The following is a 16,788-nucleotide window of genomic DNA, read 5'->3' as shown; positions in this document are numbered from 1 at the left end:
ACCATAATTATTAGGAGCATTTATCACGCAGATTATGGGTTATTAGTATCACTTATTATAATTAATCAAAATATTACAAAGCATTCACCGATAACAGTACCACCTCTATCACTGCAACACATTTTTGCCTTTTTTTTTCTTTTTTTTTTTTTTTTTTTTTATACCATAGCACCACTGCACAGTCTGCACCAGTGTAATTAATAATAAATCCGTACCTAAATATCGTTCTGTTTTTAAAAATGAAAGTCATTAATTTACTAATATTTTTATTATACTCTTATTTTATTTTTAAAATAATTTGAAAAGAAAAATAATAAATATTTAAAAAATTAATTTAATTAAAAAACATTTTTAATTGCCTCACTAAGAATAACTTTTTTTAAAAAAAAATTAATAAATTTATTTATAGGTAGTTTCATAAATTTATGTATTTTTATAAAACAAGGAAGACAATAGAGAATGTTTCTTTAAAAAGTTTGATTTTTTAAATCGGATAAACAAATTAAGAGGTGGGAGGAATATGGAGAGAGAAACTAAAAAGAAGCTAATTTATTGGATTACACGTACAATAATTACAAATACAGTTGGATTACACGTACAATAATTACAAATACAATGTCGACTCCGCCCAAAAATATCCGCTACTATCTACCTATCTCCCTCATTTAGACAGAGGTCAGAGCAAACAAAGACTCAATTCCTCTCTCACTAGTGACTACTTCACTTTCCTACACTAACATTTACACGAGGATCTAAACACTCCCCATTTCTATCTTCAACTCTCTCTCTCTCTCTGATTGTATATACACAGTGACTGTTATGGAGCGTAGACGAACCGACAGTCCGCTATACATCCGCCAATGGAGCAGCGAGTCTTCCACTTCCCCCGCCACCAATCTGGCCTCGCCGGGGATGTCTCCGTCGCGTGCGACTCACGTTCGATCCGCCTCCGCCACCGCCTTCTCCACCGTCAAGCGCACTCAGAACTTCGCCGCCAAAGCCGCCGCTCAGCGCCTCGCTCAGGTCATGGCCTCGCAGACCGCCGACGATGACGACGACGAAGACGACGACTCTGGCCTAGGGTTCCGTTACAGTGCTCCTCCTCCTTCTATTTCTCTCTCTCACACTCGCAACCTCACCTCAACCACCACCACCAAGCCGGCCATTCCAACTGTAAGAACCAACAGATCCGCTTCACCGTCGGTAATTTCCACCTCTACATTCTACATTTACCTCTGTTCGAGCTGTAGATTTCAGATTTGGTAGTGCATTGCGTTGTGTGCTGTGTTTTATGGAAACTTCTTTTTTACTTCATTGAGCTTGAATTTACTTTCAGATAGTGTTTTCCTTTATTATAATTTATCCTAATGTTTGAGCAAATGAGAAGCGTGTTCAATGGAAACGAAGAAGATTTGTTTGATTGATTAGTTAATAAATTGAAGTAAACCGATTAAGCTTTAGCGTTTATAATTTATTAAGCTCATTAGTTAGGGTTAATTATGGCTATTTTTGGAATGAATGTGTGCTATCAATGAGAATGATATTTGGGAAGCAAAAAACATGAAAATGAATGTGATTGGTGCCATTTTAATATTTGAATTACTTTTGTGTGATTGGTGACACAATAGTTTGTAAAAATTATATGCGCTAAAATTTGTAATATCTCTAGCATAACTCTTTGGGGGAGGATTGGGCTATATAGTAGAGAGCTAATTGGTTTTTTTTTTCTCATAATTTAATTAGTTGGCTCGGAACTATGTAGAGGAAACTCCGTCAGTCCACTCAACGTCCACTGGAAGGCCATTGGCAATTTCGGCTCGTACAGCAGCGCCATTGTTACCGCCAAATAAAGCACCATTGAGGACCGCTGTTTCTCTTCCTCCACTAGATCAGCCTCCTGCAATTGTGCAAAGCAATAAAAGGTGGGCGATTTTACGTCATTGTACTCAAATACGCAAGAAAAGGGAAAAAGAAAAGAAAATATATTGTCTTGCCTTTGAAAATTATGAATATATAAAATGTTTAGGATGATCGGATAACTTTGGACTCTCTAATAATGCTATTCTTAATGACCCAAAAACCTGTTTTGCTATATTGATGATTCATTTATGTCAAATCATCATGATAATTATTTTGTGTAATTGAAAAATGGAGGGTGTTAAAGGTTAAGTGCCATAAAAAATATAAGCAGAATGTAATAAATTAGATTTATTTATTTTGTGAAAGTACCTACAACTTTAAGAAGCTATTGGCTGGTTTGTGAAGCCAGTTTTAGCTTTGCATGTAATATATCTCCTCATATCTGTGCTGAAAACTTTATTTATCCCCCTGACATCTAGCATTAGTGGCTTTATTTGAGATATCCAGGCATATTTGTATTTAAGTACATTCGGTTTTTGTGGTTCTTCAAAAAGAAAAAAAAGTACATACTAGCTGGCATTAATGTAGGTTTTAGATTCTTTAACTGTTCATTAAGTTTCCTATAACTAGTCGGTAACTTGTGCAATGCACGGGAATGTCTAACATAATAAGATTGTTCTCTCTTTTATTTTTTGTCTAAATATGAAATTTGATGATTAAGATAATTATTAATAATCATTTATTAGTCTATATATAAAATTTGATAATTATGGTAATTATTAATAGGTATCCATTATTATTGTAAAAATTATTATTTGAAGTATAAAGTTTGATAAGTATGGTAATTATTAATAGGTATTTATTATGATTGTGTTTGTGAATGGAACTGACTATTCTACAATTTAAAGAAAATATCAATTGGCAGGATTCTAATGGAGGGTTTAAATATAGAATAGAATTTTAAATTAATTAATTAATTAATATATAATAGAATAACGACAAGTAAAATTGTGGGACCTCTAAAGCTTGTGTTGTGTGTCAAAATACCACGAGGTCAACCAAAAGTTAAATGTTTCCAGTTTTATAAATTATAAATTAGTCCTCCAAGATAATTAATACTTTGACATAAATGCAAAGTGTGGTGAGGTGGCAGGCTAATTGAAGAGAATTTTAAGGAATGTGCCACATGACATAACATTAGACTATTTTTGTTGAAGTCTATGCTTTATATATATATATATATATATATATATATATATATGCAGATATATAGATTTGTGATAAGTGGAAGATGGTTAATTTCTTGAATTACAGATTCACATCAGATGCAGGAAATTTTAAACCAAAAGATTCAGGAGATCAACGTGATGCTTCTACACTTCGTGATGAAGTATGTTAACCACATCAATTTAGTTTCATGTGTGCTTGTTATGCATAAAACTAAGTATGTGTTGTGAGTATTTTATTTAGGTGCATAGTTTTCTTGAAATTAACAACTACTCGCCTCACAGCTTGATATACTACAAGAAGAGAATGAGGGTATGCTTGAGAAGGTGCAATATTTTCTTCTTGGCCTTTCCCAACAAAGTAAATTCATTATTTATACATTTTATTTCACCTGGCAGTAGTTAACTATATCATGGAATTTGATTTACAGCTCAGACTTGAGGAAGAGAGACACAAGGAAGCAGAGGCCAGAGTTAAGGAGCTTGAGAAACAGGTAATTGCTTTGTTTTCATGCTGTACATCATAACGTCAGAGGGTATACTTCCCAATATGCAGACTCTCTTTTATGGGTGCTGTTACATGGTTGGAGGATTCCCTACTCTGCATTCCAACATGTTGTAATTGAAGAGCTTGACAAAATTTTGTATAATAACATAAGAAGAGCTTGGCCAAATTTCATCATGTAATGCATAAGCTTATTGAGTTTCTATCATATTACTGTTAAATTTTTGCAATTTTATACCTTTAGAGGCCATTTAATATGTTAATTGAGAATGGTGGTAGCATTTGAGGTGTCAATTAAGCTCTGCATTATGTGCTGGACCTGGAGTTGACTCTCACAATTCATCCAATGAGGTTTTCCATCCATTCATACCTTACCCAGAATGTTAGGTTTAAGCTCTTTTTTCTCTCTTAAATTCTATGACCATTGATAGCTAACTTCATTAGGAGCTATTATTTACTTTTAATGCAATAAACAATTTGATGGAACCCAATGACGGTGGTTCATTCCTAGAATGCAATAAACATTTTGTAATCTTAATTCAATTTACACTTTTTGATGATATTTTTAAAGAAAAAGAAGAAATTGGTGAATTTTCTAAAGGGATTAACTGGTAGATTATTGGTACAGATATATGAGTTTGCCTGCATGCTCAGTGGCCTTGCAAAGTGCAGTTTACCATCATAAGATCATTGGATGATTTGGACCTTTTTTTAAAAAGAAAGAAAAAGAGATTTAAGGGTTTGGAGATTCGTAATTTAATAGCAACTCTTTTTTACATTTTCGAACGTATTGCAAATTCAATTTGTAAGCCTTGTTGCTTGATTCCAAATTTGCAGGTTGCTTCTCTTGGAGAAGGTGTCTCTTTGGAAGCTAAACTCCTGAGCAGGTGGATTTCATTCTAACAACCTTCATGTGTGCTCTTCTTTTCTTCTTAATGTGATTGTAACATACCATATTATTAATCTGCAGAAAGGAAGCTGCACTGCGTCAAAGAGAGGTAATTAGGGAAACTTCAAAATGTACTTTATTTTGAGTATGTAAACCATAAATGTTAGTAACTTGGCATGATAGCGTGGGAAGGGTTACTACATGACTAAATCCTGGAACACCTTGAACCCACAAGGTAGAGATTTGGGATCCACCAGAAAAATAGAGACCAAAAGATTGAAATATTTATTGATAGTGAACTTATTAAATTCGTTTTACGATGTAGGAGCCAATTTAAAGCAAAGTTTTGATATCCACTCTTCTCCAATCGGAATGACCATAAATTCCTTTTCTGGGCAAAATTCTGGCCTGTACGGGCCATTTCAGCAAAATTTCGACATTTCAGCAAAACATACATTCTGGAGAAATTGGTTTGGGGTTTTCTTGTAATATTTTAAGAAAAATGCACCACTTTAGTTAAATCCCCTCCTCCCTTTATCTGATAATTTGAATCAACTTTCCCGATCCCCAATTCATTCTCTCGCTCTCTCAGACTCTCATACAATCGGCTTCCTTGGCCCAACTCCCAATTTATCTTTTCTCATAGCTCACAAGCTCACGGAATCATAGGTCCCATTTGGAAACTTGGTATTTCGTAAGCTCTTCCACCTCCTAATATCTTAAGGTTTGGTGCCTAGCTCAAAAACATATACCCACTCTTTATTTCTAAAGCTTTTGTAATATAGTTTTGGTGAAATTGAAATATTGTAGTTCTTAAGCTTTCCTTTTCTTTTTAAATGCTATAACTTTTATGAATTTATGTTGGTTAATGAGATGGCATGAACTATGAACTTATTATAAAGTTATTCATATATAGCGTTACTATTGAAATGGCACACCAGTACATATTGGTTGTGAAATATTCTGTTCTAGTAGCAAAAAATGAAATGTATAGAATGAATGTCAAAATATTGATTCAAAGGCTCCATGAAACTTAATTTTCGTTTAAATATATTCCTTGACAGATCCTTATATGTTACCCTACCATATAGGGACTCAAATTTTTCTAAAATACTCATAAAATACTCAAAAGCAAGCAAATAAAACCATGCACTAGAAAAACCTGAAATTTACATACAATAAGAAATTCCTCCAATAACCGCATGTGATGTTCTACGTCAGATTCTTCTACTTAGAAAAAACTTGTTATCCAATTAATATTTGAGATTTGGAATCTTCTATATCAAGAGAACAAATACTTTGATTAATTTATTTATCAAAAAAAACATTTCGATTAGTTCAATCCATAAATTGAATTAACAAAACAACTTAAGAAATTTTTTTCTTGGTTTTTTGGCAATTGACAAGATTCACCAAATAAGAATTGACAATCTAATCAAATATTTCTACCCCAATGAAATCAATATATTATAGTACTTTGTTGTTCACACAATCAATTGGATTGTTTGACTTGTGGGTCATGGGTTTACCATCTCAACTGATTTTGAATTGGTGTTCCTTAATTTTCTCCATAACCTCGAGTTAATAATATATTTCTATGATAGGATCTTCATTACTTTTCTAAAAAATCTCCATATTTTCTTCTTTGACTTTGTGTATTCTTCAAGAAAGATATTCTCTTCTCTTTCTTATCAAAAAAAAAAAAAAAAAAGAAGAAGAAAGATATTCTCTTTACCATACGATTCTTCAACTTGTGCCTCTTGTTCATATTCTTCAAAATCATATTTGTCTTCGCATAATCAAATCTTCGAACTTCAATATTGTGTCTTCCTTTGGTATTTGAAAGATAGAGCTCATGTCGTTTAATCCCCCCATGTATAAATTTAGACACTTAGAATCATAAGTAGTAAAAATAAATATTTTTTTTTATAATCATGGGGAAAAAAAGAAAAAGAAATGAACTAAAATCTTCTTCATTCTTTTCCAAGAACAAATTTCATGCTTACCTTGACAAACTCTTATCACTTGTATATCGGCCCAATATTTGATCGCATCACTTCTTAACTTATTAGACATAAATCTTACTTTGTTTTTTCATCCTGGATCTTCCAATAATCAAAATAAGCCTCCCGCACCACACCCCCCCCCCCCCCCCCCCCCCCCCCAAAAAAAAAAAAAAAAAAAAAAATGATGGATTCCCACATTATTTCATCAAAGAATTGAATTTTGTTGTATCTAGGAACACGTCTATGAATTGGCTGACTGTAAGCTAAATCTTCGCTATGATTTCTCCTATCACTTTCACAATTCCTATTGTCATGAATACTTGGATCAACTAGAGAACTTTGTTCATCATATTTTAATGCCGTCATCTGAACTCTCATTGTAGTCTAGATGGCCTACACCCCTTGATCATTGTCTACAAGCTATCAGTAACTTAGTGGTTTGGTCACCAGATCAGGCTAATCAACGCTCTGATACCATTTGAGGCTGTGTGATGGCTTGGGAAGGGTTAGTACATGACTAAACCCTGAACATCTTGAATACACAAGGCAGAGATCTAGGATCCACCAGAAAAATAGAGAACAAAAGGCTGAAATTTTTTGATAGTGAACTTATATAAATGAGTTTACAACTTACGGCTCAATTTAATGGCTCTAGAAAACTTAATTTCTAAACAAGAATTTTCCTATAGAGATCCTGATCGATGTCCTACTATAAAGGGCTCATTTTTACTAGAATACTCCCAAAAATACTAAAACAAGCAAATAAAACCCTACACAATAAAATTCTGAAAATTACATAAATAATAAGAAAATTGATCCAATAACCCTGTACAATGTCCTATGTCAGAACTGTATGACTTTCTACTTCAGCAATGCTCTTCTACCTTGAGTTGAGCTGTATCAAGTTAGACTTCTTCAGTGGCCTTGTGCCAGTAGAACTTCCTATCTCAGGAGTATTGGACTGTGAGCAAAATGGAGTCTTATTTCATCAGATAGTGGTTAAAATGTTTTACCCCTTAAAGAAAACTCCCTCTGATGAAACCCTCTTTGTTTGACAGGCTGCACTTAAAGATGCAAAAAGATCTAAGGGTGGAGAAGATAAGGAAATTGATTCCCTTCGATCTAAAGTTGCGGTAAGTATGATAGCACACCTTTTCTATGTACTTTATTTAAAGTTTCTGAGGAGTTTTCTGCTGCTCCTACTGCTAAATATTTCAGTTTATGTTTTATTTCTTGCCTGAATCAGAATGCAAAAGATGAGGCAGCAGATGTCATGCAACAGCTTCATGGAGCTGAATCTGACGTAAAAGCTCTTCGATCAATGACTCAAAGAATGATACTAACTCAGAAAGAGATGGTATTTACTTGCATCATTGTAAGGAGAATCATAATAGTAATTTGGAGACTAATTATCTAGCTTTTCCATGTTTCAGGAAGAAGTTGTGCTGAAAAGGTGTTGGCTTGCTCGTTACTGGGGCTTAGCTGCAAAATATGGTAGTATGCATTGTCTTCATTCATTATGAAGAGAAAGAATTCTCTGGTATGAAGAGAATGCTTTGTCTTCATTCATTATGAAGAGAAAGAATTCTCTGGTTACTTGTCTACTCTTTGCTCTATGACTTAATTAGACAACACACAGTAATGTGGGCAAGTTTAGAATGTTGAATAAAAGTTTGTAAAGACTCTACAAATTCCAGAAGCCGTTTTTTCTTTTACCCTACCCCCACTTCTATTATGATCTATGATCTATTGTGAACTCTGAATTATTCAAGCCTATTATTTGGCCTTCCATAACATGTTCACTCTCATTCATCAAAAAATAAAAGGAAGTCCACTCTCTAGTGTTCCATGCTGATGTTTTATCTCTCTCTCCCCTCCACCCCCCCTCAAGGTAAAATCTTCATTTTAGTTTTGCTTGGTTTTGAGTACCTTTATTTTCGGATGTATGCATACTTCATTATCTTTTTTGTTTGAACAGGTGGATGATTATGCAGTTCATCATCACATCTCACTCCCTATCTTACGTAACATCTTTCTTTATCTGTAGGTATCTGTGCAGATATCGCAATGTCGAAGTACGAACACTGGTCATCCTTAGCACCTCTTCCATTTGAGGTTGTCCTTTCTGCAGGACAAAAGGCCAAGGAAGAAGGTTGGGAAAAAGGCTAGTAATCCTTATTGGAGCTTGCAGTTGATATGTTTTTCCTTTTTTTTTTTTTTTCTTTTCATTTTGCTGGCAGCAATGTCATCTTTTTACGATTGTATCACTGTTTAGCAGGTGATGATGATCCTGAGAACAGGAGCAAAGTTCAAGACTATGATTTAACGGGAGAAGGAAATATTGAGAGTATGCTTTCAGTTGAAATGGGGTTGAAAGAGCTTGCTTCCTTGAAGGTTCTCTTCTAATTAATTGCTCAGAGTGTTGTGTTTTTATATTTTTCTTTATTATTTGCTTAAATTCTCCAATTAAAGCACCACATCTGGTCAGCATTAGCCTTCTTGAATAGTCGCTGAGTCTACATGCTTTGGTTTTGCTTTCTTGTTTAACTGCAGCCATACAAACTAACATATTTAATGTTTACCATTTTCAAGGTTGAGGAGGCCATTGTGCTCTCACTGGCCCAACAGCGCCGTCCAAATTCTGCTCGACTATCTATTTCAGGTGTGCTTTATATAACTGACATGCTTTGTTTAATTCCCTTCTGATTCCTGCTCTATTTGGTAGATTTCTCTGTTCAATACTTTTGTCTGTCCTTATTGTTTTTTTCTTTGATATGGTCTTTGATTTCCTGTTTTGGGTGACAATGGGCTACATCTACATATATGTAGGCATTAGAGGGTTAAGCTTAAATATATCTAGTTGTACGTGACAGCTATGTTTTGATATTTCACATCATCTACTTTACTTATCTTTGTTTTGTACTTTTGCTTCAGTTTGAACTTTTAATCCACCAGTTATGTATATACCATATTATGGAGATTGGAGAGGGCACTGACAAATTTGTTGGGTACTATAGGCATTTGAGTTCCTGTCAATTTTCTTCTTGTCTGCTAGTTCATAATCATATATTTTCATTGTTGGGTTGAGCCCATAATATTTTGCTTGGAATGCAGCAACTTCTGTCATGGTTGACAAAGTCACTTGATGCGGGAGATGCAAGGAGATTTTTATATTGATTTAGTAGTATTTACTTTTTGCAAGTTTTATTTTTATTTTGGCGAAAACACTATTTTGTTCCCTACATTTTGGGGTCATAGTCAATTTGGTCTCTACATTTTTGTAGTAGTCAATTTGGTTCTTGTTATTTTCAACTTGTAGTTAATTTGGTCTTTACCATTAACTCACAAACGGAAAATGCCAACGTGGCAAATGGTGTGCACTATTGGCACAATTCAATCCTATGTGGCTTATAAAATAATATTAATTAGCATAAAAGAATTGCTACATTAGCATTAAAAAATAAACATTAGAAAAAAAACAAAGATAAAATTAATTCCTCATTTAAAACACAAACAAAAACAATCACTCTCTAATTCATTTTCTTTCTTCCATTTTCCGGGTAACCAAACACAATACACCCTTCTTGTAAAACCACAAAAACTTAGAAAAACAAAACCACGTCCAAATCTGTGTATTGAAAGTTGAAACTTAATACAAAACATCACCAACATGAAACTGATCTCTTTTGCCTTCACCAACCCTAACAGTATACTGTACTAGCAGTGGCCATGGACTCCAACCCCAACAGCAGCACATCTCTGTCGACCTGATGTGACTCCTCAATAGCAACGACTTCTGCAGTTCTTGTTGGGTGTTGGGGTCATGCGATGGCTGATCGGTGGTGAATGGGGCTGCATTACGACAGAGGTTTTGGTCTCTACAGTGGTTAGGTTGCAGCGGCGGCAAGGTAGAGGGACAGGTGGTTGAAGCTTACCCACCGTTTGGTTTCCGAGAAATTGTGAGAAAATGAAAATAAAAAAATTCGGCCCTAACTAGCCCAAATCGCTGGTCACTGTGAGAATTTCTGTTGAACTTAGTACTCATGATTATATAGCACAGAGGAGTGAGTTATTATTATTATTTTTTTGGCTATTTCTGATCTGCACATTTACTTGATTTATGGTCAATACGATTTAAGTTTTGGGACCTGCTTTTGGGTTCTTTTCTTTTAGTTTGGTTTTTTGTATTTCCAAGAGAGAGAAGACTGGATTTGAATAAAAATCAAATCCAACCATTTCAATTGAAAAATAAACCCACCGCTGAATAGTTATATTGAGATTTTTTTCAATGTTTGTATTGTGTTTCATTGCCAAGAAAAGAAAAGAAGTGTGATTCTTATAGATTTTTTTATTAATTTCATTTATTATTTTTTTCCTTAAAAAATCGTAATTTAATATAAATGTTGATGCGGCAAGTTTTTCATGTTGATTGAAATTTTTTAATATTATTTTATAAGCCATGTAGGCACGAAGTGTGCCAACAGTACACACCGTTTGCCATGTAGGCATTTTCCGTTAGTATTTAACAGTAGGGACCAAATTGATTGTAAGTTGAAAATAACATGGACGAAATTGATTGCTATCAAATATAGAGACCAAAGTGGTATTTTCGCCTTTTATTTATTAGGTCCTAGTAGTTTATTAGTCTATTAGGGCACGTTTGATAGATTGTAATAGACACTGTAATGTAATAAATATTCCTATGGCGTAACTATTCGGTTGTTTGGTTATGTTTTTATTATAATGAATAGTTATTCTTTATGAATAGCTATTCTTCAAAATGAGAAATAACTATTCCTTATAAAAAATACTGAATATCTATTCCTTCACCATATGTAATAACTTTTTTTTAAAATTTCCTAAAAAGCCATTAGTTGCCACATCTTCAAAAGGAAAGAAAATAAATTTTCCTTGTTAATTATGAGCTCTATTTTGAACACTCTAAAATAAGTGTATTTTAGGAAATTTGACTTAAAAATGATTTAATTACACTTTCTTTTTATACTTTACTAAATTGTGGATGCATATTCACAATTCTATTCCTAAATGTTCACCAAACTAATGAATAGTAATACTTATTACATTCCGACTTAATGTATTCCTTGTAATACTTATTCCTATTCCCATGTAATACAGTGTACCAAACGTGCAGTATTTTAATATTTGGAAGCAGGGCTATTATGTAATAAGACGATTAGGTTTCCTACCCCAATTAGAATTAGGGCTTAGTTTTCCTATTAAGCAAAACTATTGTACTCCTTTTGGAGAGGATTTTGGTGAATGAAAGTTGCTTTTGGTTTTTGATCTTGTGCTGACTCCAGCCAACCCTAGGTGCTAGCTCCTAGTGGTTTATCTTTGCATGGTATTGACTCCTAGGTTCTTATCCTTTATTTTCATATCTTTTGATTTTATTATTCAATTGTTCTGGTTTGTCCTGTCTTCACTCTTTCTTGTCTTGGCAGCCTGTGCAGATGAGAAATATTTGGGACTTATAGTCATTGAATAATGATTTTTGATAATAGAGTTGAGATTTGAAGAGCACATGGATGGTTCAAAATTTGTTAATAAAGGTTGGATAGGTCCATGGTACAAGAATATAGGAGCTATGTGTAAATTATTCAGATACCTGGGTACTAGTACAAAAACGCTTTACATTATAGCCTATGACTTAAACATACTAACATTATTGTGCATTATTATAGTTCTTTTCAGTTACCATTTTAAACAATAGAACATAGTTAGGATGATGCTGTGTACAATGTTGAGTCAATATGGATAATATGGTTACCATTATAGGGTTATGGTCTAAATTATTTTTCTGGTTGCTTGTCCTCTTTTGGGACTTTATGGTTTACTAGTTCCACTATCTGATTGCTGGGGACATGGTTTCTTCTAAATCTCTTTAGAGATATATTAGACATATTAGCCCATAGTATAAGCCCAAGCCCACACCTACTTTGTGTGCAAGACAAGTCTCCTACTTGTACTAGAAGTCTAGGGTTTAGTCTACTATATATTTTCTCTGTGGACATAGCCTAATAAAGCTGAATCACGTAACTCTCATGTTCTTGTGTTCACTATTCTATGCTTCCTCTTCCACATACTCTAGCATGTTCAACATGGTATGCATCAATGCTAAATTTTTTAACAAATCTTATTCCAAATTATCTTTTCTTCCTACCTCAACTGATGTTGTAACTGATCTCCTGCATATCTGAGCAGCATTTTCAACCTTTATCTCTGTTGGTACGTTACTGGTTAGAATTGCATGTGGGAGAACCATCTCCACATGATTTGCTTTTCTTGTTTCTTATTGGTGCTAGTGCTACTTTCACCTTCTCTATATGAATTAGTTCAACTTCTTACCATAAAGCATGGGGCTCTTATTTTTTGTCTTTTTGTAATTTTTTCCTCTGGTATTTTCAGAGGTATGTGATGATTGCATTACACCCTAGAAGCGCTCTTCATTTCAGTTAGCTTGTCATGATTCCATGAGCCACATTTTTCTTAGTGAAATCTCAGTTTACTGATATATACCCCTCATGTTTTCAGATCTTAAATCACCAAGTGATCCGAAGTTTATGGAGGCATTCGGTAAGTCATATTTTGGTTTTCCTTTGTATTTTGCTTCAGAATTTGTTACTATGTGCTTGAATTGAGAAAAACTACCACCGCACCAATTTAAGATGGTGGACATAGCACTTATTCAAAATATTTTTGGTAAATTACATTATCAAACTCTATAATTTAGAGGTGGTTTCAAATTAAACCTCATACTTTCAGAAGTTTCAAATTAAGCCCTGCACTTTCAAGAACGTTTCAATTCAAACGATAAATCCATTTTGCATAATGGCGTTAATGGAAAATGCTTTTAGACAAAATGACGTGTGTTGCTTGGAGTGAAATAATGTCCACATATAATAAACACTTGTTTGAACATTCTGTTAACAGTGTTAGTCTAAATGGGTGTATGGTTTGAATTGAAACAGTTTTTTAAGAGTCGGGTTTAATTTGAAACTTGTGAAGATATGAGAGATTTAATTTGAAACCATCCCTTACCCATGGGGAAGAAACTTGTGAAGATATGTTAGTTTTTGATGCTTTCTATCATTACGAATTCTTTGTTATGATGAGCGCATGATATTGACATAAATTTTCTCTTGATCAATTTTCTCTTGCAGAACTAAGCGCTGAGGAGTCTGAAGATGTTCTTTTCAAGGAGGTATGTTGTTGTTGTTGTTGTTTTTTATTTATTATTATTATTATTATTATTTTTTTTTCTTCCATGTTCTTTCTCAATTTTTTTGTTTCTTCCCTGTTATTCCTTGATCATGTATCCCATTCTTGTTGTGTGATGATATATACATATCTATTCCTATCCTAGTCTTTTGGTCAACACTAGGAACTATCTGGGCTTTCTTATTAGCCTTTGGTTAACTGCTGGTAGAATCATAGTCTCTAGTAAAAAATTCAACTCAATGTCATCATTTCCTACTGATGCACTCAGATAAGCTTCCGGTCCTTTTATAATGCTAGTTGTGGAACAGGTTGGAGGAGGTTATGTTGCTTGCAACTTTGGGGTTTCCTCTTGCTGTTCTTTAAATTCTTCTCTGCTTTTTACCCACCTTTATATGGTACTTTAGATCAGTCAGCCAGTGTGTAAGGATTTAAATGGTTTCTGTATGTTGATCTTCATGCCTAGTAGTTGACAGATATCTCAAATCAATCATATGTATTAGAGACACTGAATCTGATATTTTCTGTTTTCAACTTGCACAGGCATGGCTTACATATTTTTGGAGAAGAGCCAAAGCTCATGGTATAGAAGAGAGCATCGCAAAAGAACGTCTTCAGTTTTGGATTAGCCGCAGTGGGCACTCGCCAACTTCACATGATGCTGTTGATGGTAATTTCTACTTCATTAATTTAGAGTTTTATGTTCAGCTGTTGCTTATGAAGTATTGCTTATCTAAATGTTTTGTTTCAGTTGACCAAGGTTTGATGGAGCTCAGGAAATTGGGGATTGAGCATCGACTATGGGAAGCATCTCGGAAAGAAATTGACCAGGATCCTTCCAATTTGATTTCACGGAAAGCTGCTGCATAAATGAAGAGTACTGCTTGACAAACCACCACTGGCTTGAGATGTTTGCACTCCTTTTTTGTTTGTTTCTATTTTCCTGTAATTCATTTTTGTTAGATTTTCTTTTAGTTTTGGAGCATTTTTGTTTATGTGTGATGTGGGAAACCAACTGGGTTTTCCATTTGTGTTACTGTGATGTAAAGTTCATTACACGTATCTCTATTGACCTATTTGGGGTACATAATTTAAAACTATAAATTTTGTAATTAGCTGTATGATTTAGTCTATTCTTTTTTTTATTTATATATTTATATATATATAAATATATATATATATATATATTTTTTTTTATGAACGTATGATTTAGTCTATTCATGAGGTCAGTGGAGCCCTTAATTGATAAAGCTGTATTCATGGGATAATTGATATCAATCTCATATATCCGTTTACGTTAATTTCATTTTAGAGTTGGTGTCCTAATAAATTCATATTGATCGTAGAAACAAAACAAAATATTAATTATTAGGTGTCATTATTTAAAAGCAAATATCAATCCATAAATCAAAGAGAAATGGTAGTTCTTTTCCCTTTATTCATGTATTCTATTTTTTTCAATATAAATTTTTTTTTAGAGCAGCTAAGCAAGGGCGTGATTTGGGCTCCATTCTGTTGTGAATGTGGATATGAATCATATAATGAGTCTCCGACCAACTCTCATCATGCCTATTGATGGATTAATTATGATCAAAACTAAAAAAATTCGGCCTTTACTGGCCTGATGGCTGCGTCCAATTAGACATAATATGGGCTGGCGTGATAGGGTCCAATAATGACCCAGGAAATATCCACAATTTGTATTCCACAAAAAAATAATGAGTGGCTACCAATGTTATTGGTATGGGCTGGTGGGGTAGGCCAGGTCTGGTTTGTGTACACTGTACCTTTTTTTGGGGAGGAACGTGTGTACGGTGTGCTCATTGTGAATAAGAGGACCATATAGAACATGTGTACAGTGAACGCATGGAACTTTTTTTTTTTTTTTTTGAGATAAGAGGACCATATAGAACTAGTTACCTACTTTTTTTTTGAAAGGAACTAGCTACGTACTTGCCTTCTCAAAGAAAATTTAATAAATAAGGTGACCCAAGAACCAAGGACCATTTTGAGAAAGTGATTGCATACTTAAAACTAAAAGTTCTTATTATTTATTACAATGGTCGTTAGTCATAACTCAGGAAGGAAGTCCTTGGTTTGTTTGTTAGCCAGATATGTTTCAACCTAATATGCTAAAAAATCTTGATTGATTTTATTTTTGATTGAGAGACTACCTAAGTCTACAAATCTTTTTTGTTTTTTTCCTCTATTTTTTGTTTTCTTTTTCTCGAGCCCTTTCCCTTATCCAAGAGCCAATATAAGCAGATAAAGACACATAAATCTCGTACAGATATAACGGCTTTAGACAGAGAGAAAAAAAAAGCATAATAATAATTTTTTCTTCTGAAAATTCGTTTTGTCACCTCTCCGATGGAACGTTGTAAATTGGACATTAGAAGATCGGGGAATCATTATTGAATAGACTTTTATCTTTTGAAGGTCCATCTCTCTATGAAGTCTCTTTCAATCAGGGCTACCTCAGTCTCTATGCCACTTAGCACGCGCTGCAGGTTTTGTTTGTGTTCATATACTCTCAAAACTAAAATTAAAAAAAAATGTTACACCCATAACCTTACCATCATAAAGTATATATATATGGCTAAGGTTTGCTTGGTTCTAATCTTGTGTGCCTCATGGGCATGTGCACTTCAATATAAAAATAATGGCACACTGTCACGTTGATAAACACGGGGACAAAGAGCATAGCCAAAGAAAAAATGAAAAAAAAAAGCATTCTTTTGGTGAAAAGGTGCGCATGGGGAAAGAAGAGAAAGACACACAAATTCTAAAGGTTATTTTGACCTAATCCGCTTATCTAACAGTTAACAGTTTCTCTGACTTTCTCTGTTTAGTGGCATGGGGTCCTACATGTCACTAACCAAATACACTCACTTGTTTACATTAGATGATTAGATTAATTCTTCTTCCACTTAATGTGAAAGGATGCCCCCAAAAAAAAAAAATTAAAGAGATAAACTTACACTAATTATATATTTTTTTTCCATCATTATTACGTTGAAATGATGAAATCTGATTATGTATTTTTTAGTGCATCTTTTCAAAAAT

At 33.8% G+C, this 16,788-nt stretch overlaps 1 protein-coding gene across 3 annotated transcripts; it reads left to right on the top strand.

Moving 5' to 3' along the window:
- The first annotated feature begins 625 nt into the window (after positions 1 to 625).
- Positions 626 to 14,834, top strand: LOC126718081 (coiled-coil domain-containing protein SCD2). 3 transcript variants are annotated; one of them, XM_050420149.1, is made up of 17 exons: positions 626 to 1,203; positions 1,744 to 1,922; positions 3,175 to 3,250; positions 3,372 to 3,413; positions 3,518 to 3,580; positions 4,429 to 4,478; positions 4,562 to 4,589; positions 7,545 to 7,619; positions 7,733 to 7,843; positions 7,920 to 7,980; positions 8,534 to 8,638; positions 8,765 to 8,880; positions 9,079 to 9,148; positions 13,039 to 13,080; positions 13,668 to 13,708; positions 14,266 to 14,392; positions 14,474 to 14,834. In XM_050420149.1, exons 1-17 carry the CDS (start codon positions 820 to 822, stop codon positions 14,590 to 14,592), a joined length of 1,689 nt encoding a protein of 562 aa, XP_050276106.1. In that variant the 5' UTR covers positions 626 to 819; the 3' UTR covers positions 14,593 to 14,834. The 3 variants fall into 3 exon arrangements, with proteins under 3 accessions (XP_050276106.1, XP_050276105.1, XP_050276104.1); XM_050420148.1 differs by having other exon boundaries at positions 8,762 to 8,880; XM_050420147.1 differs by having other exon boundaries at positions 8,534 to 8,650.
- Positions 14,835 to 16,788: the final 1,954 nt, after the last annotated feature.

The sequence above is a fragment of the Quercus robur genome, chromosome 3, assembly GCF_932294415.1.
Source record: "Quercus robur chromosome 3, dhQueRobu3.1, whole genome shotgun sequence".
In the NCBI taxonomy this organism is placed as follows: Eukaryota; Viridiplantae; Streptophyta; class Magnoliopsida; order Fagales; family Fagaceae; genus Quercus; species Quercus robur.
The sequence above is the reverse complement of the archived record's forward strand: the minus strand, read 5'-3'. Positions and strand labels throughout refer to the sequence as shown.

Excerpts from the sequence above, each read along its gene's own strand:
- LOC126718081 (XM_050420147.1), top strand. The coding sequence starts at position 820 with ATGGAGCGTAGACGAACCGACAGTCCGCTATACATCCGCCAATGGAGC. Across the intron at positions 8,881-9,078 it reads AAGAGCTTGCTTCCTTGAAG|GTTGAGGAGGCCATTGTGCT; the intron begins GTTCTCTTCTAA and ends ACCATTTTCAAG. Across the intron at positions 9,149-13,038 it reads TGCTCGACTATCTATTTCAG|ATCTTAAATCACCAAGTGAT; the intron begins GTGTGCTTTATA and ends TCATGTTTTCAG.